The 25328-nt window shown below is 39.0% G+C and overlaps 1 protein-coding gene across 7 annotated transcripts in view; it reads right to left on the reverse strand.

Annotated features, from left to right (window-relative positions):
• Nucleotides 1–25328, reverse strand: part of IKZF1 (IKAROS family zinc finger 1) — a 71002-nt gene that overhangs the window by 42969 nt on the left and 2705 nt on the right. For 5 of the 7 annotated variants that reach the window (XM_042839794.1, XM_042839792.1, XM_042839799.1 and 2 more), the window contains exons 2-3: nt 13853–13906; nt 6663–6782 (exon numbers count right to left, since the gene is read on the reverse strand). In XM_042839794.1, coding sequence (XP_042695728.1) covers nt 6663–6782; nt 13853–13906 — 174 coding nt within the window. Of the gene's footprint in view, nt 1–6662; nt 6783–13852; nt 13907–21251; nt 21381–25328 lie in introns of all 7 variants that reach the window. The other 2 variants (XM_042839797.1, XM_042839798.1) reach the window with 1 other exon arrangement.

Here is a 25328-nt window from a genome sequence, read left to right on the forward strand (position 1 = left end):
TTTTATAAGGGATGTTTGTTCCTGGCTTTAGGATCAGAGCTCTAAAAATGAGTTTACTCCATGAAATGGCTTGTTCTACACTGGGGAAACCCGTGTTAACGTGGCAATGCTGTGTATCTCTATTGTGGGCTGTATATCTCTATTGATGAAGCCACTGTATTTGCACATTTTGCAGTGGAACAGAGCCTGGGGATCTGGAGATGAAGTTACAGCAATGTGAGGAGAGTCTGAACAAAATCAAAATGGTGTCTCTGTGGGGGTAGGTGGCCCTGCTGCTGTACTCAGCCCAGCCATTAACCTTTTCACGTAGAGTACACTCCTGAAGAACACTCAGGTTGAACATGAAATTGCTCAAGACAAAGAACATGCCTGCACCAAACAGCAAACAGAAGATAGTGGTGCTGGGAGGTCTGTCCAAACCATTGGTGCAGAGTCATTCCCCTAAAATAGCCTGAGGATTGGCAAGGTGCATTTAAAGAAGTCCTCCCCAGCTTAAAATATTGTCCCACTTCCAGCCAAAGCTGTGCATTTTTGAATTGTGCTGCAGCCACGGCTGAGATCCTGCTAGATAATTTTAACTCCTGAGCGAGAAAGGTGCTTATCTCTGAGGCACATCTCTTCTGTTCAGATAAAGACAACTTCCTCTAACTGCAGATTAGATCAGCAGGCCCAGTATCCGTACTTAAAAGCCACACAGCTAAACATTCTGCATGTCTCCAGTTCAAACACTTGCTGCTTTCTCAACCGCAAAGAAATAAAACTTGCAGAGCTTTCCTTGCCTTTGGCACTGATGTACCCCCCTGAAACCACAGCAGCACCCAGCAGGCACTCATGGAATTGGCTGCAACTCCACGAGCTATACAGCTCTGGAGAAAAAAGGAAAAATACATTAATAGCTTCATAATCCCTTGCAACATTATGTTGCTACACAGAAGCCATGCTTCTACCAAATGGACGAGGAGTGGAAAAACTCCTTGCAAAACAAAAAAAAAAATCCAGAAATTTTTAGAAGCAATTCTATTCCTGGTAGGAAGTGTTGATCTGCCTGGAGGTAGGAAGGCCCTACAGAGGGATCTGGATAAGTTGGATACTGGATTCAGGCCAATGGGATGAAGTTCAACAAGACCCTTTTACAACCTGATTGATTCTATGGTTCTATGATAAGTCCAAGTGCTGAGTTCTGCACTTTGGACGCAACAACCACAGGCAACAGTACAGGCAGTGTTGGTCAGTGCTCATCTATAAGTGTTTATATGTAAGTTATTACCTATAGCAGAGCTTAGGTCTGGCAGTGTGGCTTTTCAGTGGCCCTATATATCCCACATTCTGCGTCCCACTCTTGCATATTTCTTCAGGCTATGCATAGCAAAACACATCTTTGTAGATCGGCATGTACTGTATATCACACAGAAAATATAGAAGGGCATTTATGAAATCAGTTTTTGCCTTCTCCCACTACACCATCCTATCCTCCTCTACACAAACTCCCAGAAGAGTTCTCATAAAAAATAATCCTGACAAAAATATCCCCCACTCAAAACCAGGTAACCCATAATGACAAGGTCTTAGAGCACACAATACCCAGTCCATAGTGGGGACTAGCCCTTTGGAGCTAGAAATGGGAGCTTGAGACCAAACAAGAAGGGAGATTCCTGACTTCTCTATTTCTAAAAGTTCCTAAAATACTTCAGTTACGAGTTTTTCAATTCCTTCAGAAGTCTCCTCAGTCAGACTGAGGAGCCTTGTTTCATTGTGGAGAGTAGTGTACTCTAAATACTGTTCTTAAAACTCCCCAAAATATACTGAAGCCAGTTTTCACTCCATCCCGGGGCTGGCAGAGCTACATTAGGTGAGGATTTATCAGCAGTTATTTACAAAGTCTAATCAGCTCCTAAAGACTTTGATACTTTTGAGCAACAAAGATGTACATCTGGAAATCCGAGCATGCAAAGTACATTACACAGCTCTCCACGTTCTGTTAGTTCTCTGAATAATTCTATGTCCATGCAAATCCATGTCACACAGGTATTTTATTGCTTATGCACAACATATTACCCTCATAGCCAGCGAGCTCCCACAGGAGGGTGCCTGAAGCCTCTTTGCTCTGGCAGTCTTTCCCTCAGTCCATTTCCCTACACTACCAAAGCTCAAGAAGATCTGCAAGGTGGACCTGTCTCAAACAGTGGGACCAATTTTGCAAGGTGGGGTGGGGCACTTCCCTTTTTGGCTTTTCTCCTTTCTCCTCTCTGTCTTCAGCCTTTCCACACTTCTACTCTGCCTCCACCCAGCTCTGTATAGGTTGCAATATATTGATGTAATGGCAAACTGTTGTGGTTGGTCTGGTGGCCCTTTGAAGTGCTCGTGTCCTTGTTCTCAAATGCTTGAGCTCCTTTTAAGGAAGTAAAGCAGCTCAGAGCAAGGACACTTGCCTGCACAAATAACTAGCTTCTGGTACAGGCTCTCACGTCTAAATGCCCATGGCAAGAGGGAAAACCACAAGATATAACAACAATGCCATGTTCCCAATGATGCTAGCTCTAGGGGAGTAAGTGTCAGAAGGCTCTTCCCTTTTGACTTATATTCCCATGCTAGTGTTTTGGATTTTAAATAAATAGTTTCTAACTTCACATTAATCAGCTCTGTCACGCACTGATGTCCAGGACTACCTTGGCTTGCAACATTAGGTATCTCTGTCAGTTATCCAAGTTTCAACTCCATTTTGTGAGATGAACCGTCCCCACTACCTCCTCTCAAAAAGAAGACTATCTATACATACTGTGCATTCCAGGTCCATGCTGTAATGTGCGACTAAGATATGAATACTTTTTGTACAAGAAACCCATGAGTTATACACCAGAATTCTAAATGGTCATCTTCAGCATCAGACAGCTGAAAGAGCAGAAATGTTGATGTTCTGAGCCGACAGCTACTTTCTAAGTCCAGTGAAACTGTGAGATGGCTTTTTCTTTTTTATCCATCAATGGCTAGATATGGTATGGGCAGTTATGGATAAACAGGTTACCTCAGACAAGCATTACCACTGCAACAAGTAGCTCTTTATGCATTAAACAGGGTCTGAGTAACAGCTCACTGACTTATTAGCTTCCCACACATGGCTCGAATTAGGATACAGTCCCCAGGCTGAAATAGTCCTAAATTGAAACCATCTACTACACACAGGATGTTCAGTATCCACAAAAGATGCACGCAACATTTAACCTGAAACTTGAACAGAGGCAGCAGAAGATATTTCACATCAGCTTCTGTATTACAGGTTGGCATAGGAAATACAGCTGCTCATCTAAAATAAGCTACAAAGAAATAATTGTTAATGGAATAGAATTTCAGTTGATGCTTTTCTACATAGCTCAGAGGTACAAGAGGTATTAAGGAGCATCATAGACTAACACAGATGGTAAAAGGGAGTCTTTCTCTGTGTGTGTGCCTTAAAAATCTAACTGTTGCATTTCTGAAAGTGTTACTGTATTTTCTAGAACAACTGAATCTACACTTCAGTGTAGAGCCCCGTAGTGTCCAGATAAACACAGAATCACAGAATAAGTCTGAGAAGGAAATCTAGGGTGGAGAAGATGGCAAGAAAGAATGAAGGTTTAGTGGATAAAGCAGCAGAAATAAAATTTGCAAGAGGAAGCTGCTCAACACGTAACAGTATTCTGGGATTCATAACGTTAAAAGGATAGCAAGCTAATGAAGGAGATGAAGAGAGGTAGCAGTGACCTGAATACTTTTTTTAATATGCTTCTTCGTTGTTGTGCTTCTGAGGGGTATTACTAAAAGCTGCTGATCACTTAGTTCCACAAATGATTTTTTCTCACTCATTTATCATTTCTTGATTGGTCAGAAGCAACCCACATCTTGAGCTCAACTGTGTCACACAACTGCAAGCATACATTTCATGATCATCTAAACACCTTCCTTTGAAACTGGTGTCCTCTCTGGTGATTTTAATTGAGACTGCAAAAAACTGAAGGCTCCCCATGAAAATTTGGCAGGTGAATTCAGTATTTTAATTTATGAAGTCTACTACACCTTCAGTCAGAGAGGAAAAATGTTTCAGATAGTACACTTTATCAGGTCTACAGCACCCAATTCAACTGTTAGTCTAGAGCTGGAAGAAGAAAGAGGAGCTAAAGCCTATCTTTCTTAAAGGTTTTATGAAGATTTACTATAAATCTGGTAAGCAAACAGTCATCTGAACATATCTCATATGTTGATTAAAATTAACAACAGATTTCTCACTGAACTTTAATATGATGAGTTAGTTACTCTTTATATTTAAGAAAATTGCAATTTCCAGTATTATGTCTATAGCACTACATGTACAAAATGTGCTCCAGATCCTACTGGTCCTCTTTGATAAAGATTGGACTCAAATTAAGATTCCTCAGTGCATGTAGTTAGGGGAGATGGTCTTTCAGGGTGCTGCAGAACAAATGGAATGTATTCAAATCATATGTTGAAATACAGCATGCAAAAGGGACTCCCTTTTCAAGACAGAAACAAATGGGAAATTAGAAAATTCATACGAAAGAAAATTGTTGTCTGGCAGTATCTGCTCACGTGCATTGCCTGTTGGTTATATCACTGGCCACTGCCTATCTTCCAGCTATAAGATGTATGTAGTATCAGTGTGTGCCCTCTTCCTAGATACAACTCTTCAAACTACATTTTCAGAACTTTCTTTTCTAAGTTTTGTGATAAACAGAGATGAGAAACAGAACCTAGGACTTAGAGATGGCAACAATGGATGGAACACTAAGCCTGCCTGCATTGTTATACTACTGCTATGAAAAGATATTTCCCTGATATATGGGATTGCACAGGCCAAACACCCCTCTCAAAGCATTCCTTTTTCCCTAATAAACTAATTTGACAATGATCCAGAATGTGCATAGAAATCATACAGATCATAATACATTTGAGAACATATTTTTTTCAGTATATCCTTTTCAAAAAGTTAGGTTAGCACTAGAAAATGGAGTAGAAGAGGTGAAAGCATACATAGCTTTATAGAAAAGATGAACATGACAAGTGTTGGAGTTGAAACCTACAGTTGAGATTATTCATAAAACAGAATACTATGAATTGTCATAGTATTTCTGTTCTGTTACACAGCTTTCTGTTAACTATATCAATATCTCACTACAGGATGTACACTTGTATATTGAAGAGCTAGAGAAAATGGCTGTAGAAAAAAATATTGAAGGACAAGGAAAATCTTTTTTATTGCTGAGTGTGCAAAGTGAAACAAATAAGAGCAACAGATTGAACTTATTTTAGGACACCAAAGGTAAAATGTTCTCCTTATAGAAATACAGTTTATTACAGTAACTCTTCGTATGTGTTCATAATGATATATATGTGAGCTACTGGAAGCAGAAAATATAAATTTCAGCACTGCTGATTATCTATATCTGTGATGTGAAGTTTGGTCAGTGCAACCAAAAACCTGTGTGTTTATTCAGTTAATGTAGCAGGCGATCTTTACACTCACATTTTTAGTAAAAGAGGATCAAGAGATAAAGTGAAATTACAAAAATTGCTGTATTATCTAGCAGATAGTGCTGGAGTTTGGAAGTAGGCTCTATTGTAAGATGCTGTACTATCTTGACTTGATTATTTTGCCTTTACAGCCTCCCTTTCCACCTACCATCCTTCATTGTATTTCCTTCAACTATAAACATTGAAAGGCATTTGCAGTCTTTGTGTAAGCAGTCTCCCACCCTGAACTCCATTCTTACAATGGAAATGCGAAAATGATGAGCAATACTTTTATTTGCAGATAAACAAAGGCATTTTAATAGACAGTCCTGTCTTGGAATACTTTTAATCACACAGGGCATTAATCAAAGCATTCCAGCATTCTGGGAGTCATTGAGTTTTATTACTGTTATTTTTCCTACTGGTAAACAAGCATCATACTCAAGTAATACCATCTGTTTCTTAGTGGACTATATACGAGCTGATGCATGCAGTAGTCATCAACATCACTAGTCCATCAGCTGGACCGTGGAATTCCTAAAAAGAATCAGGGTTTTGCTAAATCGCTTCTCGAAAATAATTTTAATTCAACAGACCTCAATGACTGTGGACTTTTACCTAGAAGAACAAAAATTGATTTTGTTTCTGACGTCCTTGCAGTTAAAAAAAAAGCAAGGGAAAATGAAGACCAGATACTAGAGTTTGAAACATGAATATTATATGTTTTCTACTGTAACATTCCTGAAAAAATCTTAATAGTTAACATTCAAGATAGCATTTAAAAATTGTAACAAAAATATCTGAGAATTTCCTGAATTTTTATCAAATCTGAATTCACATTATTTTGACCTGGAATCACATGCTTCATTCAATTGCCTTCATAGAATGAAAACAATCTTTCCTAAGGGGAACATCATGCAGTCAGTTATGCTTTAGAAAAAAGATGAGCAGATTTCTTTAACTTCTCTGCAGACGAAAAGGTTTGCTGTCCTTCAAAATGCGTTTCCCAAAGAGAAGGTTGCACAAAAAACACTAAGCACCCAAGTCATCCTTCGCTAGATTAGATGAAAAGGCATAGGACCTGCTATTATACTCACGTACTTTATAGTTGTTTAACATTATATTTGAGTAATATTCTTAGAGCGGACTATTCATCTTACCCAAGACTCTCTCATTCTTAACACTCTGCTGTCCTCCAGTAGTAGTAGAAAGGTCCTCTGGTACAGGCATAGGTTCATCTGTGTCATCTGGGACATCACTAATTGGAGGACTTTCTTTTCCTAGTAGTGAAGAAAGCATTGGTGAATCATCAAGTAGCCTCATTCTCAAATAAAACTTAACAGAACTAGCCAAAGAACGAAATTTTATCTTTAGCTAAAAATTCAACTAAATCTTCATCAAGCTTCACTAATACCCATAGATCAGGCTTTGGCTGTCCTTCTGCCTACAAATAATCACATGCCTACAGTTCCTGGGAACTCCCCAAACACGTGCAGATAGCAGAGGTCGGTCGAAGCACAACTTCAAGGGTTTTATGATCTCATATTTGTAAAGAGGAAACAAACCTCTGTGTCTTTCACATATCAAGTACTGTAGAAGATATCAGTTTGGGGCTTTAGTATATTTTAACTATAATGGAACTGTGTTCATGCCGAATTCGGTACACTAAGGAAAAAAACACTCCAGCTAAGCAGTGCGCTTCCAGAAACTGAGGAGTTTCTTGGTTTCCAGGATCAGGCACAGCATACACGTACTGCTCACAGGAGTGTATCTGTCTTGCACAGCTTCTTTCAGAGTGATTTCACATATCTGCTTGCAAAACATTCCTTGGAAACAACTACTGAAAGAATTATGAAGTGATTAGTTTTCTTGACTACTCTTGAAAGACCAATCTTTGAATTAACAGCAAAGAAGGAAAAAGGCTCAGATCAGTATTTGAGCTCACTAACATTAACATAAGACCTTTGTCTCCAAAATGGAAATGTTACCAATTTACAGTGATGCAATCTATTAGACATCCTATGGCAATCAGCACAGCATAAGGAGCAGCAATTTCATGGCACAAAGGCCTAGAAAATAAGTGTTTATTCTAATGAACATTCCCACATGAACACACAAACATTAATTAATTCTGAAATCAGTTCTCAGAAAAAGAAAAATTTAAACAAACATTGCTTATGTAATTGCTAGCTGTCAGTTGATACAGATTTGTAACATAGGGTTCTTGGAAAAAAGAAAATGACTTTCAGCCTCTTGGATGGAGCAGAGCATAGTGCCTTCTGGTCTTTACTGATCATGGCAGAATATAATAGGTAAGTTTAAGGATCTTCCACATCGTTTTGCCTTCTTCCAGGGGCCTGGCAAACTCAGGACTACGACAGTCCCAGTCCCAGTTTCATGCTCAGCCTGAGGGAAACACTACCCTGCTGTGCAATATGCTATATCTTCTCCATGCTCCAAGGGGCATGCAACTAAAAACCCCTCTAGGGTAACCTGTGCTCTCCCCTTCGCAGGAGAAAAGTGTAGATTACTAAAATTCCTACAAGAATTACTGTTAAAAAAACTATCTATATGTCCTTGAGAACAAAAGAACATTAAACTACTTGATACTCAACTTCTTTAATGGCTGTAATCCTTCTGTGAAGATCACTTCAAGTTATTTGAAAACAGGGTAACAGTGGGGGAAATTCACTGTTGCGGTGCACAGATATAGGTTTAAATGAATGTAATAAGTGAATACATTTCTTAATGATGCACCTATTGGAATGTGGAACAATCACTGAGAGGAGGTGGTGAGAGCAGTGCTGAAACTGTCTGGCCAAAGGACTTGAGGACCACCACAGATCAGTCACACATAGGTACAGGGATGGCTGGGTGACTTAGTAGGGCTCCCTCCATCTCCTACTTCTGTGCTGTGTTCTTCAATGGACAGAATTATGCCCACTGAAAATGAGTGCAACAGTGATTGTGGATTGCATAAATGAAAAAGAGAGACTAGGAATTTCACAGCAAAGGAAAATAAAGTACATCTTTATAAAATTAAGGAATTGAAAGGAACTTCCAGCAGCTTTACTGATGCAAGTCCCATGCCTGTCAAACTGAGGTATATCTTATGGATAGGAGGCGTGAATGAGGAGAGGCAGCAGAAATATTCCAGGCTTTTCAACTCTCTCCCCAGAAAAAAAAAAAAAAAAAAAAAAAAAAAAAACCACCCACACACACAAAAAAAAAAAACAAACCAAAAATCCAGGCTGCTAATCTGAGAGTAAGAGGCAGCCTGGTCAGAATCAGCTCTCTTGGCACTACATCCAGGAAAAATGTTAAATAATAATATTCAAAAGCCACCTGTAACTTCCAAGGTGCAAAGTGTGCTCCCAGTTACACAAATCAAGATTGATTGTTTGCCTTAGCCTAGATTCAGAAGAACACATTACTTAAAAAGCTGAAGACTCTAATGGCTACCAATCCACATAAACACTATCAGAGCTATGAGATTATGAACAGGAAACAAAACCAAACAATATTAATATGTAGTTGAGCATCCTAGGATAAGAAAACAAAGGAGAATGTTTCGAAGATAAGTCTCTTGGAAAATGAACCTTTTTATAAATTGGAACTTTGATAGTTTATGGTGACAAACAGCATTTACTGAATAAATATGAACTTTCTGTTTGTTAACTAAATAGTAGCTTGCCTAGATAGCATGAATCAGACAAGCCTCACAGACCTGTTTGGACAGAAGGAGGATATCTGATAGACTTCCTTCTTCAGATGCAGCTAACAAAACTTAGCAAACTTGGCTTTAGTGACTCATCTTCCATCATTTGACTTCTTCATGCTACATATGATATAGAAATCCCTGCATGCAAAAAGGCAGGGTAGAAGCAGTTGATTTAAAATAGATATTTTTTGTTGAATTCTGCATTTTAGATTCCAGAGCATGATATTCATATTTCATGCCTTAACTACATCTAAATTGTTAAACCGTGATAGGTTCACTACTGCATGTTAATCTGACAGATATGCAATCTCACTAACATCCTTTTGCCAATGAATTTAGAAATGGAAAAGGGGCAAAGAAAAGAAGGAACAGTTTCCCATTTACTTTCTAACAAGCATGTCCAGAATAATGACTGGCCAAAGGGACAGAGCTAAAAAAACCCACAAAAAACTAGTGGCAAATACTGGGATAAATCATTAGAATGTCACATAATAGATCAAAAATCTATTCCAGATGTATTTTTGCTCAAAGGTAATAAGGGAATCATAAACTAATCTCTCATGGTTTTTTTTGTTGTTGTTTGTTTGTTTGTTTTTTGTTTGTTTTTGTATCTTTATTATTATTAATACTACCTTTACAAAGAGCCATGTGAGGAAAGTATAAGCGACAGAGGAGCTGTAGAACTGAAGTTCTGTTTCTGGCTCTGCCACTCACTGACAGTGCCCTTAGCTAAGTCACAAAGCAAATAGCTTCAAAAGCAGGTTGTGTGTGACACATTGCACCAGTTCATGCTGAAGCTCTAAACAGTCTCAGGTATCCAAACACTGCTATCCCTGTATGAAAAATTTCACAGCATGGCCTAACTTATCAGTGGTGGTGAGATATCTAGTCAGCTCCTCTGTACTTCAGTTTCCTCATCTGTGCCTTACCCATCTAGTAGAGACGAGGAAAGGGAACAAAGTGTCCAACTCCGTTAAAGCTTTTTGCTTCCCTTATTCCTATCTAAGTTTGTATGCCTCCTGGCGCTTTCACAGCCTCACTCCAAAATGGAAGCTCTTCAGTTCACGTGGTGCAATGGTGTTGCTAAAACTGCAGCTCTTGAAAAGAAAGCCAGGACAGGATTTTTTACTGAAATTTAGTTCACTACTCTTCCACAAAGGAATGCTGGATTTATTTAACACCTGAGAGTTAGCTGTTTTGTATGGGAGTGCTGGAACCACTTAAGAAGCAGTGAAGCAATAACAGCAATACATGGATTTTCTAGCTAAAAGCCAGAACCCAGTTCATATTCCATTTTCTCTAGCAGAATCTCCAACCTGAGGTGAATGAGGAAACGGTCCTGGAACATTAGCCAACGCTCAGGTGGTAGAAATCAGCACAGGATATACTCATTTACTCATTCCCAGAATCTAGCAAGAATTTCAAATGCAAAACTCTTCTTCCTGCTTTTGCAAAGCGCGGCACAGCCTTGCAGGTGCTGGGGAGATTTTTTTTTGTTAAACATGGAAACATTTGTACTGTTTTTTCATCTTCCTTAGCTGTTATGCCCTAGAACAGAGAGAAAAAAAGAAAAAAAAGAAAAAAGAAAAAAAAAAAAAAGCAGGAAAAATACTGCTTGTTAAGTGAGATATTATCTGTGTTTTCTGACTCTTTTCTATGGGTGCCGGATACTGCTTGGTTAAATGTATGTCAGCTCTCTCCTCATTTCAGAACTGCAACTGCTTGCCTCATGAAATATCGCTTTCAGAAGAAGAATACAAATTGTGAACTCTGAGGTGGTCTTGCAGTATTTCGGTTCCTCTAGGAGCACATGATGCCAGGATTCCAATAAATGGGAATTGCCTATGCGGGTGTGGGGTTTGGCTCGCTCACGGGAGCTTTGTATTCTATTGGCCTGGCTCACTGCTGCCACAACTGAGTCAGTCACAGCTGCATAAATGCAGCAAATGGAGGCAAAATCACTGCTCCTCTGGTGAAAAGACTGTTTCTAGAGACCAATTTTATTTCGGGAAGGGAAGGTCCTCAAAATTTGGTTTATTTATTTATTTATTTTTAATAAAAGGCATAACCAAGTGTGAACCAAGTCACCTAATTCCATAAGCTCAGAGAATATTCTACATCTGATGAGCATTACTCACAGAGTAGGAGAAACAACTAGGAGTATTTTTCATCTGGCATGAGAATCCCACTACAGAGCAGACCTCCCTTGTCATGCAAGGAAGCATCCTAGAAGCATGCAGAATCCCAGGAAGAGGGCAAGATAGGGAAAAACTCCTTTCTGGAACTGCCAGCCAGTGAGAAAGAAGTAACATCCCTGAATCATCGCAGTCTATACTTTTAAGGTCTAGTATGAGCTGATAAGTTCTAGTAAGAGTCAATATCTGTGGAACTTAATTTGACAAACTCATACTTGCATAAGGCTGAGTTCATAATAAATGGAAGTATATTTGCAAGTTCTTTATTTGTCCACTTGTTCACATATCTAACTAAGAGTTCAATACAGCCTCTGCTTACAGAATGTACCAGATGAAACTATCAGCAGCTCAGTGACAGGAAGGGCAGGAAGAGTTCATATAGCTTTATGTTTTTTGTCAGAGGTAAAATTCGTCTTGCACCAATATATTTATTTTTTTAAGGAGAACTATCCCTAATTACAGAAGAGTCCTATTCTCATCAGCATTATTTGGTAGAAATTCTAAAATGTTCAGCAAAGTATGGCAGTGGTTCAAACTCTGGAAAACTTTGAAAGCTACAAATTAAATGCATGTATACATACTTAAATGCACAAACATTCACACTGCAAAGTTTCCTGCAAGTCTTTCCTCTCAAAGAGAGAAGCAGACAGTAAAGAAGGCCAGATGACCTTCTCAGCCACATCCACTAGATTCTAATTAATATCTTCCACACATCTTCTCCTCACATTCAAGGAAAAATAATGTGCTTGTAAGAGACAGCAAGCGTGGAACTCACATTATTGCCATTGTGAAAATGCCACCTAGGTAATTGTGGGCATCCCAGGCAGTATGCGCTACCACAGAGGAAGAGAAGATCAGAGCTCCTGGCCCCAGGTGCTCACATGAGCAGGAAAGAGCTTCTGCAGCATGCAGAATAGCTGGGCTCAAACCACCATGTGCCTCAACACTTTGAGCAGATCCAGTGCTTTGTCCACACAAAAGAGTTGTGGCATTAAAAACCCACTGCTTTTTCTGCTAGAGTCACTCATGCTCCAAAGACAGAAGGCACAGGACATGCTTTATTTCATTTACAAATTGTTCCAGTTTGCAACAAAACATTGACATTAAGTATAGCCAGCTTTAATTTTAAAATTGTTAACTGACAAAGGGAGTGAAGCACGCTTCCATACGGCCTACTAAGAACAACTTTCCTTTAGCAAACCTAGCTGAAAATCGTCTGTTAGCATGAAGTGTTACTATATTGTAGTTCTTTCACTTGGAAAATGCATCTGATTTTCAATTTCCAGGTGATTTTAAAAGTTCTGTGTTCCAATTTTTGTGGAAACTCATCAACGTTCTTATAAAGAAGGGCAAAAAGAAAGAAAATTGTGTTCATATATTTCAGGAAAATATTCACAACATGGCCACCCACACTTGATCAGGACCTTCACAGTCTCTTACAGTTGGCCTCTAGGTCTTGAAACTGAGAGCCCAAGAGCTCTCTCTCAAAAAAGAGCCATGTGCCCAGCGTGGCTGCCGGAAGGAGGCCTTGGTGAACAGGGCTCCAGGCTGAACACTAAAAGTGAAAACTGAAAGCCATTAACTGTTGCAGCTGCTAACACATTAAGGAAACCAGGAGAGAGACTAACTTATCCCTTTTTAGCTGCTGAAGCACTGAGGTGTTAGTACATGTTGCTTTGCTAAGTTCCAGTACCAATCTGTTAAGGAATCAGTTTCCAAGTAAATTAAGAATAAAGCTCCCCATAGGAATATCAATATGGGATTGCAGAATCCTATCCAGACCACCACAGCTCAAATTTCAGAAACTTAACTTCTTTATTTTTCATACATTTCTCAAAATCACAGAATCACTGAATTGTATGGGTTGGAAGAGACCTTTGGAATCACCTACTACAACCTCCTGCTAAAGCAGGTTCAAAAATATTATCACTCTGGACAAAAGCAGTTACAAGCTTAAAGTCTCATGTCAATCAGTCTTCTATTTAGTTTCAGAATCTTTGGAAAAAAGTCAAATAACCCAATGTAGTAAATAAAGTTTGTTTGCTTTTAATTAGTATTTGCCCTCCCCCTCATCTGGTGAACTTTGTTTGTTCTATATTTACTTTGTAACAATCAAAATTTTGCTCCCTAAAGAAAGAGTGTAAATGTGAACCTGACCACGCTTCAGGGATATACTACCAAAGGTTTAATGCAAAATTACTTCTACGCTGCTATATTCCCTTGACTTCTTTATTTACCCAGTTCCTTTTAGAAAATCCATGCACTGTTGAGCTTGATATTAAGTGATATCATTAATTATATCTCAATTCCCACTCTGGTTTTTAAAAAAGACCCAAAGCAATTTTTATTGACAAGAAGAAAAACATTGTACTGTGCTAGAAAGATGAGCAGGAATTTAGGATTTTCTTTATAATGTATTCATTAAGGACCTCACCTGAAACCTGGGACATATCTTGAGCCTCATCTGTTTCCATTTTCCTCAAGTTATCTGAGAAGAGAGGAAAAGCCTTAAGTTAATGCAAAATAAGACACACGTACAGACACAGAAGAACCTCCCCCTCCCTCCAAACACACATAGAAGGAGAAAGAAGGGGGAAAAAAAAAAAAAAAAAAAAAAAAAAAGCCCTTTGCTATTTAACTATAAGATTATCTGGGAAGAATAATGTATTTTTCTCTTTATTTCCTCCCTGCATACTTGCTGGAGTATCAGACTGGCACAGACCTTGATCCTTTTAAAAACAGCATTACAAAGATTTATAAAAATATCATTACAAGCACAGGAGGACCAAATTTGTTATTTATTGTTAATTTCCCACTGCATAATAACCCAAAATGCAAACTGACTGCAACAAAATTAAGCAGAAAATTAAATGGCCCTGGGTCATTGTAGGCACAGAATTCATTCTCTTGGTTGATCCATAGTTATGTTCTTTCTAATTTACTGAGCATGCATCGATGAACCTTGAGTCAGCTTGGTGACACGCGTACAATCAGCAATCAAAAAACGAAGCAATTTGCTGAAGAATGTCTCATTTACCCAGGCAGGGCTGCATATCTGAGCAGCAACCGCCACTACCTCCATTAATAATGAATACACCTCAGGCAGCAGCAGATGGGCAAACAGCAGCCTCAGGCGGGGCCCCTCGCTCGTCCAGGAGCCCTTCCTACAGACCACACCGGCCTGGCGCTACACGGGGAGAAGTACAACTCCCTAAAATAGCGAAACAGGCCCAGGAGAGAAAGGGAACCCAGGCCTTCCTGTTTTGCTGACAGATGGCTGGCTCCACCGCTTGGTAAGTCATACTGGGAAGCTCCTGCCCTCCTCTTGCGACACACCATGTTCTGAAGAGCGAGCGACCAGTGACCACAAACACCAGGGAGAAGCAAGCGGAGGGTTAGTGGGGTAGAAATAAAACTCAGGTTTGCAGTGAGCACTGGGCCCCACACACCGGCCACGGACAGCTGGTAGCCCCGCAGATAACACACGCGTTGCTAGAGCAGGTAGTCCCAGCACAACCTGCTCCTGACCTCAAATCATGGTGTGGGCAGCTGAGGTGGCCTCAGGTGGGGAGTGGAAGAACCCTGTAAGCACTTTGTGAGCTGTGCTGTGCGAGGTCACAGCTTGAGCCAGACGTGACTGACTTCACATCCCACCAAAAGAGGAGTTGCCTCTGTGCTTGGTTCCTTAAAACCAAGATACATCCCCCATCAGCCATGTTTCCTGAAGTTAAATTGCATTTTCTTCACAGTTGGAAGCAGAGGAGGATGTGGCCGGGATTCCGACAGAAAGGGCATCAAGGATATCCTAACGTTTTTAGCCCAACTTGCATGATTTCTTTAGCTTTTTTCCAAGTCTTCTGCATGCTATCTAACAGACTGCAGTGGAGAAGTACAATAGCAGAAGTCATTCATATTGGTCACCTAAGCTTTATGGTCTCCTCATTACCTCTGAATGGCAGCAGGACATCTGAGAACCAATATACTGCCATATCACCTTGTGAAAGTTGGCTTCCCTCATCTGATCCATGCTAGTTTTTCATAACAAAGGAGTGGGAACTTCAGGACTGCAGACGGAGTAGTTGGGGAGCAGGTTTTTGCCTATAGAGCTGGCAAAGGAGATCTGAATTCTCACAGAATGTGTGCCGTGGCACTACTTAATGTTCAATAATGCTTTGTTCACTTTATTTTGCTCTTAAACTTTAATTCCAGAAAAAAAACAATTTGTTTAACATGTACATGTAATTCTCAGAAATTATTCCAGCCATTCAAAATGCAAAAGCCACATACTACTCAAAAATTTGCATCAGTTCTTATCGCAATCAAGAGCTTTCAATTGGTCCATTTCAAAGTAGAAGTTGTCAGTAGGAAATGCAGCTTCTCTTGCAAGAGGAAGAACCCAGAACCTTCCTACAAAATAGCCCGCTTGGTTATTGGAAATTGTGTACAGCACAAGTGCTCAGTACAGTCCATTATTTCTACTGCAACTGTGACAACAGAAAACAAAACAAAACATGCATTTATTACTGCTTGTGAGGGTCACCTGGCTGCTATTAATCAATTGATTATTACATATTTTTCTACAGAGTATAGTGAACCTCAGCCAACCAAAGAAAACATCCCCAGAAAATATCCACAAAAAGGGAATCACATCCCTGATGGACATCTCATTCCTACTGCACCCAGTTTTCTCTCTTGCTAGGGCTTTGGCAAGGCTGGGAGTGAAAATGGGAGGAAGAGGAGGCAAAAGAGAAAGACTTTTTTTTTTGCTTTGTAGACAAGAGCTTTTAAAAGCCATCAATCTATTTCAGTTCCCAAATTTACCTACTCTTGTTTTACATTCAGTATTTCTGCAACTTAGGCAGCATGCTTCTGTGTGAAAACACTCCCCAGTTCCTACATGTTGAGGTAAGGCGAGTTAAATGAAGTACATATAGATTTTGGTTTTTAATGGAATACTTCCTGGATTGCTTTCTGTGAAAGTGGACAATTGCCTGTCCAAAAACTGATGCCCTCAGTTATCTAAGACATGTCTTCAGAGTTGATATAAATGATTTTAGGTCATTCAGCAAAACTGTTCCATTTGTTGGGGATGAGACACGGAGAAAAAAATAGAGATGGTGGAAAACTGAGTAGGGAAAGATTTTTTTTCTCTAAAGGTTATTCATAACTATTAAGTATGGTTCCTACATATAGGTGAAAATCCACAAGTGCTAAGCAAATTGATTAAACAAACAAACAAACTTAAAAAATCCTAAAGATTGCTGAATCCTTCACAGGGGAAAGTCACGCTCTTACACCACAGTATTTTATGGCATCTGGTAAATACCAATGAAATCCCAGCTAACTTTTGTGTGCTCTGTATCAGCAAAGAAAACACGGCAGGGCATTCCCCCACCTGTAATTCTACTGTGACAACAATGTGTTTAGTTTTGGCTCTGTGACTATTAAAAAGTTGTTCAAATTGGACATAACACGTCTTGGGTTAAATTTTAAGAGCAGAATTTACTTCTTTCAATTTTGCATGATAAATCTATTAATAGAAAATTATTGTGGCAACCCTGTCCATGGCATGGGGGGGTTGGAACTTGATGATCTTTAAGGTCTCTTCCAGTCTAAGGGATTCTGTGATTCCATGATAAGATTTTATGACCCCACTTTCCTCCTCTGCTCTAGAATCAGTCAAAACATTGTCATCAACTATGTGAAAAGTACAAGAGAACTCTGTGTATGGATATCAGAATTTGTACCAAACTATTTATTTGATATAATTTTTTGTATATTGTTTTTTTTAGGAAATGTTTATGACATGGGTATCCTGTTTGTTTTGGCATGAAAAAGAATTGTTTTATATTTTTTCATTTTAAGTTGCATCTACAGAATCAAATTTTTCACAAACAAAAGAAGTGTTTATGACTTCATTGTCTTTAGTTCAGTCACATCCAATTACTCCAATTACATTAGTAGGTAATTCAGGAGCTGAAGTTAGAAATCGAAAGATGGGTGGACAGCTGACCAAAGCAATCTTACTCTCAAATGCCAAGCGTGTGTAGCTTTCATTTATGGCAGGAAAAGGATCAGCACGTAGTGATAATAGATCTTTTTTCTCTTTAGGAATCCAAAAAGCTTCAAAGCTGGCTCCCTTTTTTGAAGAGCTTTAAAGTTCCTTCCAAAAATGTGTAAGAGCTTCAAGTCTTTTCAGATGTAGAACTCAAACCTATACGTTTTCTTCTTCACAATTCAATTAGCAGATCACAGATGAAGCTAATGCTTTGGAAAAACTATCAAATGTTGAAGTCCTGAGCTCTTGAGCTAATTAATAATAAACACAGACTAAAACTGAGAGGATACACTGATTTTGTTTAAAAGAAGGAAGCACCTAACTGACCACGATCACACAAAAATTTTGGCCTTAAATCAGTCAGCATTTGTCCAGGTCTGGCACAACCCTGAGCCCAAAAAGAACCATGCATGACTAATTCATCTCCTTGCAGCTCTGCAATGCAACTTGAGCTACTTCTTGAGAATATATCATAGTAAGCCCCATGAATCACTGAGGCACTACTCTATTTACACCTATTGTAAATTGCAACAAGTGAATTTGGGAACTTTTAGGATCCCGACTGCAAGTAGGATGAAGTCATTGCAAGGTCAAAATATTCCAATCTAAGAATACACCAAATTAATTATTTGCAAGCCTGAATTTATTATTTTATCTCCTGTTTTACAATGCAAATTCAAAAGTGAACCCTCCTCTTCAGGAAAATGAATGCTTAGCACTAATACAGCTTACTATCAATGCAAAGAAATGTATAAGCATGTTGTCGTACAAATCCTACTCTCTTAAGATCAGTAATATACGTCAGTGGAATGACTTAATTCAGTGCCAAAGAGTTAACTTGTTTCTTTGTTCACTATCTATGTAGTTATTGACTTCCCTGTGATAAGGTGGGCTTCGCAGGCACAGTGGCATCTATGGACTAGAAATCACAAATTTTGACATTTGTGGAGTTATTTCAGACTGGTTTACAGCACACCTTAACTCAGAGCTGGCCTTCCATCTATATGTACCTGTAATTCTGGTGCTGCAAGGAGGACACATGCACACCATTTGTAGCCTTTCCAGGCAATCAAAAAGGTCCCCAAAAGAACCCTTTGATTCTGAATACATCCCTCAAGGGAACATACACCTTTACACAAAGGCTTAGAGCAGAAAACACAAGAAGTTTGGTGGGAAGCAAGAAGAACTTTCTACTTGTGGCCTGCAGGTGCTTTTGAAAGCATAGAATGAGAGTAGGTCGCATGTTCTTCAGCAGCGGTCGCTCTGGGTTAACAGCGATAAAACGAAGAAGCAAGCTGGCAAACCCCAGCCTCGCTTCCACAGCCACTGTGGGGAAGGAGCTGATTTCACAACTCTAACTTGTTGCAAGCTGCCTGGCAGGAGGGAAAGGGACCGCTCACACAGGTCACTGGAGCAGCTGGCCCTACGTGAGAGCTCTTGCAAGAGCACAGCTCCTCTTTGTGGTCTTTGACGTGTCTCATTGGCTCCAATTCATATAGGCTACAGCTTTTAGAAACAAATATCCAAACCAGTGAGCAAAAGCATAAAACCCCAACCCACTTTACAACATTTGCTTTTATGCAAAGCATCAAAGATGGGTCCTAGATTCCACCACCTACAGGATACAAAGTTGAATAAATAAACAAAGCAAAACCAAGCAGCAGCCTGGAAAACACAGCAGGAACGCAACCTGTGGCACTTAATGTATCTGATGGGAGAGAGTGTGCAGTAACAACAGGTAATGAGTGGTACATATGCTGCAGCATCAGCCCTTTTTGCTTTTAAGCTGGCTGTTGCATCTTCCTGCAGACCAGTACAGCTGCATTTCTAATTGCATCAGTCCATCTTGACCTAAGAGAACCCAGCTTCTCACATCCACTCGAGTTGATGGTTTTGAAGCAACAACTAAGAGAAGGGAAGCATAAAGACAGCCCTGGAGAAGAATTTAATCTTGACTTTCCTTTTCTTAAAAAAAGACATCATCTAACATTTTTAGCGGGCTTTTTCCTTCATGTACGACTTTTACCTCCCACAAACAAGTGAGCACAAAACAGGAAGGCTGTAGCATGTGAGTAGAAGGTAGTACATATTGCATAACCAGTGCAAACAGTTGAAGAAAATTGCTAGAATCCTACAAACTAGTTTTAATTAAAAGTGTTCAGTATCCCAACAAGCAGCTGATAATTAGCTTTATTATTATAATTTAATATGCTAGACTTCACAATCTTGTGAACGACTCTACTTTAGAGTCTTCATTTTAATTCTATTTTTAATTTCCGCCTCATCACATTGCCCAATGTAAATGATAACTACGAGGATGAAGGGTGGTCCTTTCTGAAAACTAAGAGCTGAGAGTCATAATAAGCACACCAGTGTCTTTCTAATCCTGTTTCAAAAACACTCTCGGGATTTTTTAAAAAGTGCATTAAAAACTAAAAATGTTTAAAAGAAGTGCATCGTTTTTTTCTCCCTTTATTCCTCTCCTTCTCCATTGATTCCATATTCAGCATTTTCTGTGAAGCCTAGGGAGATGTTTAGTTAATTCAGTCTCTTCTCTAGTGTAAATTCTGGTTAACTACATGAACTGACAATACAATTATAAGCATACAGTCAAATTTCAATGGAGAGCTCCTGTCTGCAAAATGAAGGAAGCACTGTAATTCAACACACAAGATTAAGAAAAGAACTCTGCTAACAGTACAGATTTGAAACATTTATATGTCTGGCACATGTAAAATTAATTTCCATGTTAGTGAACAATTGTGAGGGTGTAAGAAAAGTTGTCTCAGAGATCCTACATAATTCTCAGTTCTTTGGGAATTCTTTGTACAAGCACCAGCAAATGATAAAGAGTGTATTTTGCATGCATTTATGTGTTTCCATATGTAATACTATTAGCATTTGACTGTACAGACCTATCTTCAGGTAACAATTCCCAGTTAAAGGAGATTATCAAAAAGTCTTTCAGTGACTGTGTGCAAATTACTGAACTTGATATCACTGCAACTATGAAAAAGGTTCCTCTTTCAAGTTTTCACATAGTAACCGGTCATTAAAATTGGTTGCACGATATGAGAAAAATATGGAGGTAATTTTCCTAATTAAGGCCACATTTTATTAACTCATTAAACTCTGTCACTTTTTGCTTGATTTTTACTGAAGACAAGAGGAGTAAATTCACCATGACAGAGAAAATGAACATATTTCCATCATATAAATAAAATGACTAGAAACGGTGAGATGTGGAAATTGAGGCACTCAATCTAAGACCGTGGCATGTTCTCAAGTGAGTCAAATGAGCTTTTGGATAGTCTTCCATAACTCTCACTCAAGAGAAAGCAAGGAGCAGATGCAAAACTGCACTTTTGTATCCCTTTAAATAAGTATGTGTGATTTAAAGGCACAGGATATCTGTGCCTTTAAATATGCAGTTTAAATATGCCTACTTAAATATGCAATAGAGAAAAAACAAAAGGATCTCTTTACGACCAGAATTGTTATTGCCAGATATCCCCAACAATATATCAGTAGCTGATTTGTCTAAATTATAGGAGGTTTCAATAACTCTGCTTCACGATCTTAGAATTGCTTCCTAATTTCTCTTCAAACTGTTCAAGCTGTTACGGATTATTAAAGGACATTATCAGCCTGAATGAACATATTAAAGACCCATGTGATTTTTTTTTTCTAAATAAACCTAAGAATATCTCCTAAAATTACTATAATTGAAATGAATTAGCAAGTTTCTCCACGCCGCATGTTTCAGTTAACTCACTCTGCTTTTGCAAATATTTTGGAGCCACTCCACTACTGATGATTCCAGCTTTATAATGCAATTGCTGTGCTGTTCTCAGTGACTTGACACAAGTGGAAAAAAACGAAGCAATGCAGCGAGGAATCAAACCTATCATAAAAAAGAAGTTCCTCTTTTACTGCGAAAGCTTGAGCAACTGGGATTAGAAGAAATTTAGATCATTCACATGAAATATTTTTTAAAATAAGCTAAACTAGTAGACATTCTTTATATTGAAAAAATAAAAGGCAATTCTAGTGTAAATGCTCTTCTAAACATGCAATCTGAGTGGCTTTCTGAGACATTTATACCAGAAGCAGGAGTGTGCCATGCCTGTCCCAAACCTGCATTGTCCCATCCGCATGAATTTTCAACAGTACAAATATGGTTCGAAATATGCACGTATCTTTCCAGGACTAGGACCTACCTCTGCAGCCATCACAGTGTGTTGGCAGTGACCTGCCCCATACAAAAAAACCTACAGTCTTTTCTTACCCACGAGCTTAAAGCATTGAGGAAGGTGGGTCTTAAAGAAAAACGGTGAGGTAGACGTTGGGTTTTTAATAAAGATACATCACAGCGTAACCTCTGGGACCCACATAATTCTGTTTAAGTTTAAGGAGCAAATTCAAGTTTTGTTGACTCCAAGTTGTAGTTATGTTTATGTACAGATTACAGTCTTAGGAACAACACATCACAGCTGACCTGGAAGGGGGGAGTTTCGCAGCTGGAGTCAGTTTTGCTGGATAGCCACCAGGAAGGGAGACATGCATAGCCTCTTTGAATGAGTGGAAGGTGCTGTTTAACAATTACCATAAAACTGAGAAGGTCAAGGCTGCCTATCTGACCTCAGATGGAATTCACACTTTTCTCTGAATGCTGCAGCTCTCCATCAGGAAAAAAAATAGAATATTTGCATTAAGGAAAAAATGCCCATGTGGAATAGCTCTTTCATCTTCTGACTCTTGCACTGAGTTTCAGCCACCTAACAAAAATATTTCCTGAAAAATCATATTCCCAGAAAAACTTTAGGAGTCCTTACCTCCCACTGACATAATCGATTCCTGGCATTTTTTAGAATGTATCTAGCAAATACATTTAACCCAATGATGTTTTTCCAGCAGTGCAGCCTCCTCCATTTATTTCCCTTTGTTTTTGTTTTTTTTTGTTTTTTTTCTTTTTTTTTGGGGGGGGGGATTGGATTCTGAGAAGAAACATCATTCCCAAACCTTTCTTTTGTGGAAATTTTAACTTCCTAGGAAAGCGTAATTTATCACTTTGAACGGGGGAATTCCATGGGAGTCCTCTACGGTATCAGCCACATATACTTCTTTACACACATAAAGATGACAACTTTTTCTAAAGACCCCGTTATTGCTACACTGCATTTTACTACTTTCTTATGTTTTCTTTTGTCTAATTCTATTACTTTCAATAATAGTAGAACATAATGACTGGTCAAAATGTAATCAAGTACATATGTGAGTCTTGACTGTAAAACAATAAAATTCACTGTGGACCCAGATCTTTTTACACATAAAACATATTAAAAAATCCCACAAGTCCTCAGTGGAAGTTTTTCCTGACAAAGAGCCACACAATTAGGCTATGATCCATGACTTTTGATATCCTTTGGACTTTAAAAATGTTGCCAAAAATGATCTGCCAGAATAGTATTCAATTCATTATGCCCTTCCTTGTTTTCCGTCGCCTGAATGCAAACTGGACCCATTTCCTTATTTTCTGTAAGACTGCACTGATAGTGTAAGAAGTACCTAAGCTCAAATAAAACAAGACTGGAACTTTTTTGGCTTGATTTTGGAGTTATCCGATTTTAATGATGAGAAACAAGCTTTGCATTGTAAAACTCTGTGGATTGATTCTCCACTTACATTTCTGCACAGCTATTCAGTCAGGGGCAAGCAAACCAGGTTTTTGGTATTAACCTTTCCACAAGGGAAAGGAAAAGTGCTACAGTAACACCTACATGGGGACTATTGCATTTTTATTGTACTCTGTGTGTAGCACAAATGACAAACATGTCATTGATGCTTGTATAATGAAAAATGCAGCTATTTCTAGAGCCAAGGTGGGAAGTTGCAGGTGTATGGCAGCACTGCGTCCCTGGTGTTACTCTGTGTGTGTGTGACCTGCAAAACTACATTGATGCACTTTGCTCACTGGGAGTTGGATAGCCAGTCTGGGAACACTCAGCTGGCACAGAGAGTGCACACAGGACCCATGTCAAAGTATCTCCAAGTCACCGTGAAGCATGAAGGACAAAGAGGGATGCAAGCCCCATAACTGTCTTCCTGTCACTATGTCGGAGAAAGAGATCAAAGTCTCCTTACCGAGGCCCCCCACTCCTTCCCACCTGAATTAGGGCAGTAAGTGGAATTCCATGTTATGCCACTGCCTTCCTGTTGCTTTCCTGGAAGTCATTCCCTGGAGCTGGGTGACTCCTGCAGACAGTGCAGCAGGGTGGACACCCTGGCTCCAGAGGATGACCAGCACTGTGCTTCTGCTGGCTTCCATATGGTTCTCATTCCCACTCAGTGGATCAGCTTGCTTTCTCCTTGGCTTTTTATCCTCAATTTACCTCATGTTAAGGGACATCTTTCATAATTCTTCATACATTTTCAGATGTGCCATATATTGAGTTCCAGGTTTAGATTAACTTATCCCTTTCCAGCCTGTCCCCCACTCCCAAAAATAAAGAACATTCAAATCAGTCAACAAGTGTAATATTTGTGAGAAAATCTTTAAAGCTGGAAATGAGTCTGGGATAACAGAAATGTGAACTAAGGAAAGTGCAGAGCTTTGCAGTATTTCAGACACTTCCCCACGCAGTTCTGCTAAGGACAGCTATCAGATTAAGAGTGGTAGCACATGGTTTGTGCTTGGTTTCTCATGTCCACATGCAGCAGTTTCAAAGGCTTTCATACAGCAGTAAGGCACACAGCCATGTAACTCCTGCCTGGGAGTGCTCTGTTCGGGATGGAGGGATCCTTTTTTGGGAGTGGGAGGGCTGGGAAGGAATGAGCAGGTGGAGATACACTGCACTCTAAACAGCATATCCTGTATTTTTCATTCAGTCATAAAACAAATGTAAGTTAAAAATCAAAGGAAAGTATATTGATATTAGAAAGAAGTTCCTGCATGGGAGAGATGATACCTCATGGAAAAACCACGTGCTATGAACTACTGTATGTTACTGCTACATTAACCTCGAAAGAGGAATATTGGGCTTTTGCATGGTAATATAATCAAATCTATTTCCACTTTTTTTTTTTTATTATTTTGTCTTAAATTTTCCCTCACTAGAGGCAAAAAATAAATTTCCCTCACTAGAGAAAAAGAATAAACAAAGTTAGTTAAAGGTAAAAATTTGCTTTGTAAAATCCAAAAGCAATGACATTTTCATGTAAAAAAGCCACTTCATCCCTAATTTCTCCATTTCACTAAGATTCCAAACCCTTAAACTATGCAATTCACCAGCCAGGCGAGAGCAGTACAGTAAGGCAGCCACAACATCCCCCAGCAGAGTTAATGCAGATGAAGTCTTTTGAAGTATTTGGAGGGATTTAAACATGTTTGGTTGTTTTTTGTTGTTGTTGGTTTTTTTTTTTTTTGTCTTTTTTTTTCATGTTTTTCTTTATATTTCATTTATAATGTTTTATAGACAGCCACACTATTTGGTACTGCAGTGTGCATGTGAGCAGTCAACTGAAGCTAGTAGAGCGCGTCTTTTAAAGGATTTGGCCCTTACAATGCACTAAAGCCTTTAATTTTAGAATTAGATTATTAAAGTCTAGCAAATGGTTGTAAAGGTGAATGCGTGAATTATAATCAAAATTAGATATCTTTTTTTTTTTTCTTTTGGACTGCTGGACAGTAAATGCATATGGATTTGTGGCATCCAGTTATTGCAAAGAAAAACGTGTTCAGGAGGGTCTAATTCTAACTTCTCAGCCCTGGCTCAAAGCCTTTGAAAATGCCACTTGCAGTGCTATGTGGTAGCAGACTCAATGCGGGATAGAGAAGAAAAAAAAAAAAAAA

This window comes from Centrocercus urophasianus, unplaced genomic scaffold (assembly GCF_019232065.1).
Source record: "Centrocercus urophasianus isolate 14NV4802_14NV808 unplaced genomic scaffold, USGS_Curo_1.0 seq_11, whole genome shotgun sequence".
Taxonomy (NCBI): Eukaryota; Metazoa; Chordata; class Aves; order Galliformes; family Phasianidae; genus Centrocercus; species Centrocercus urophasianus.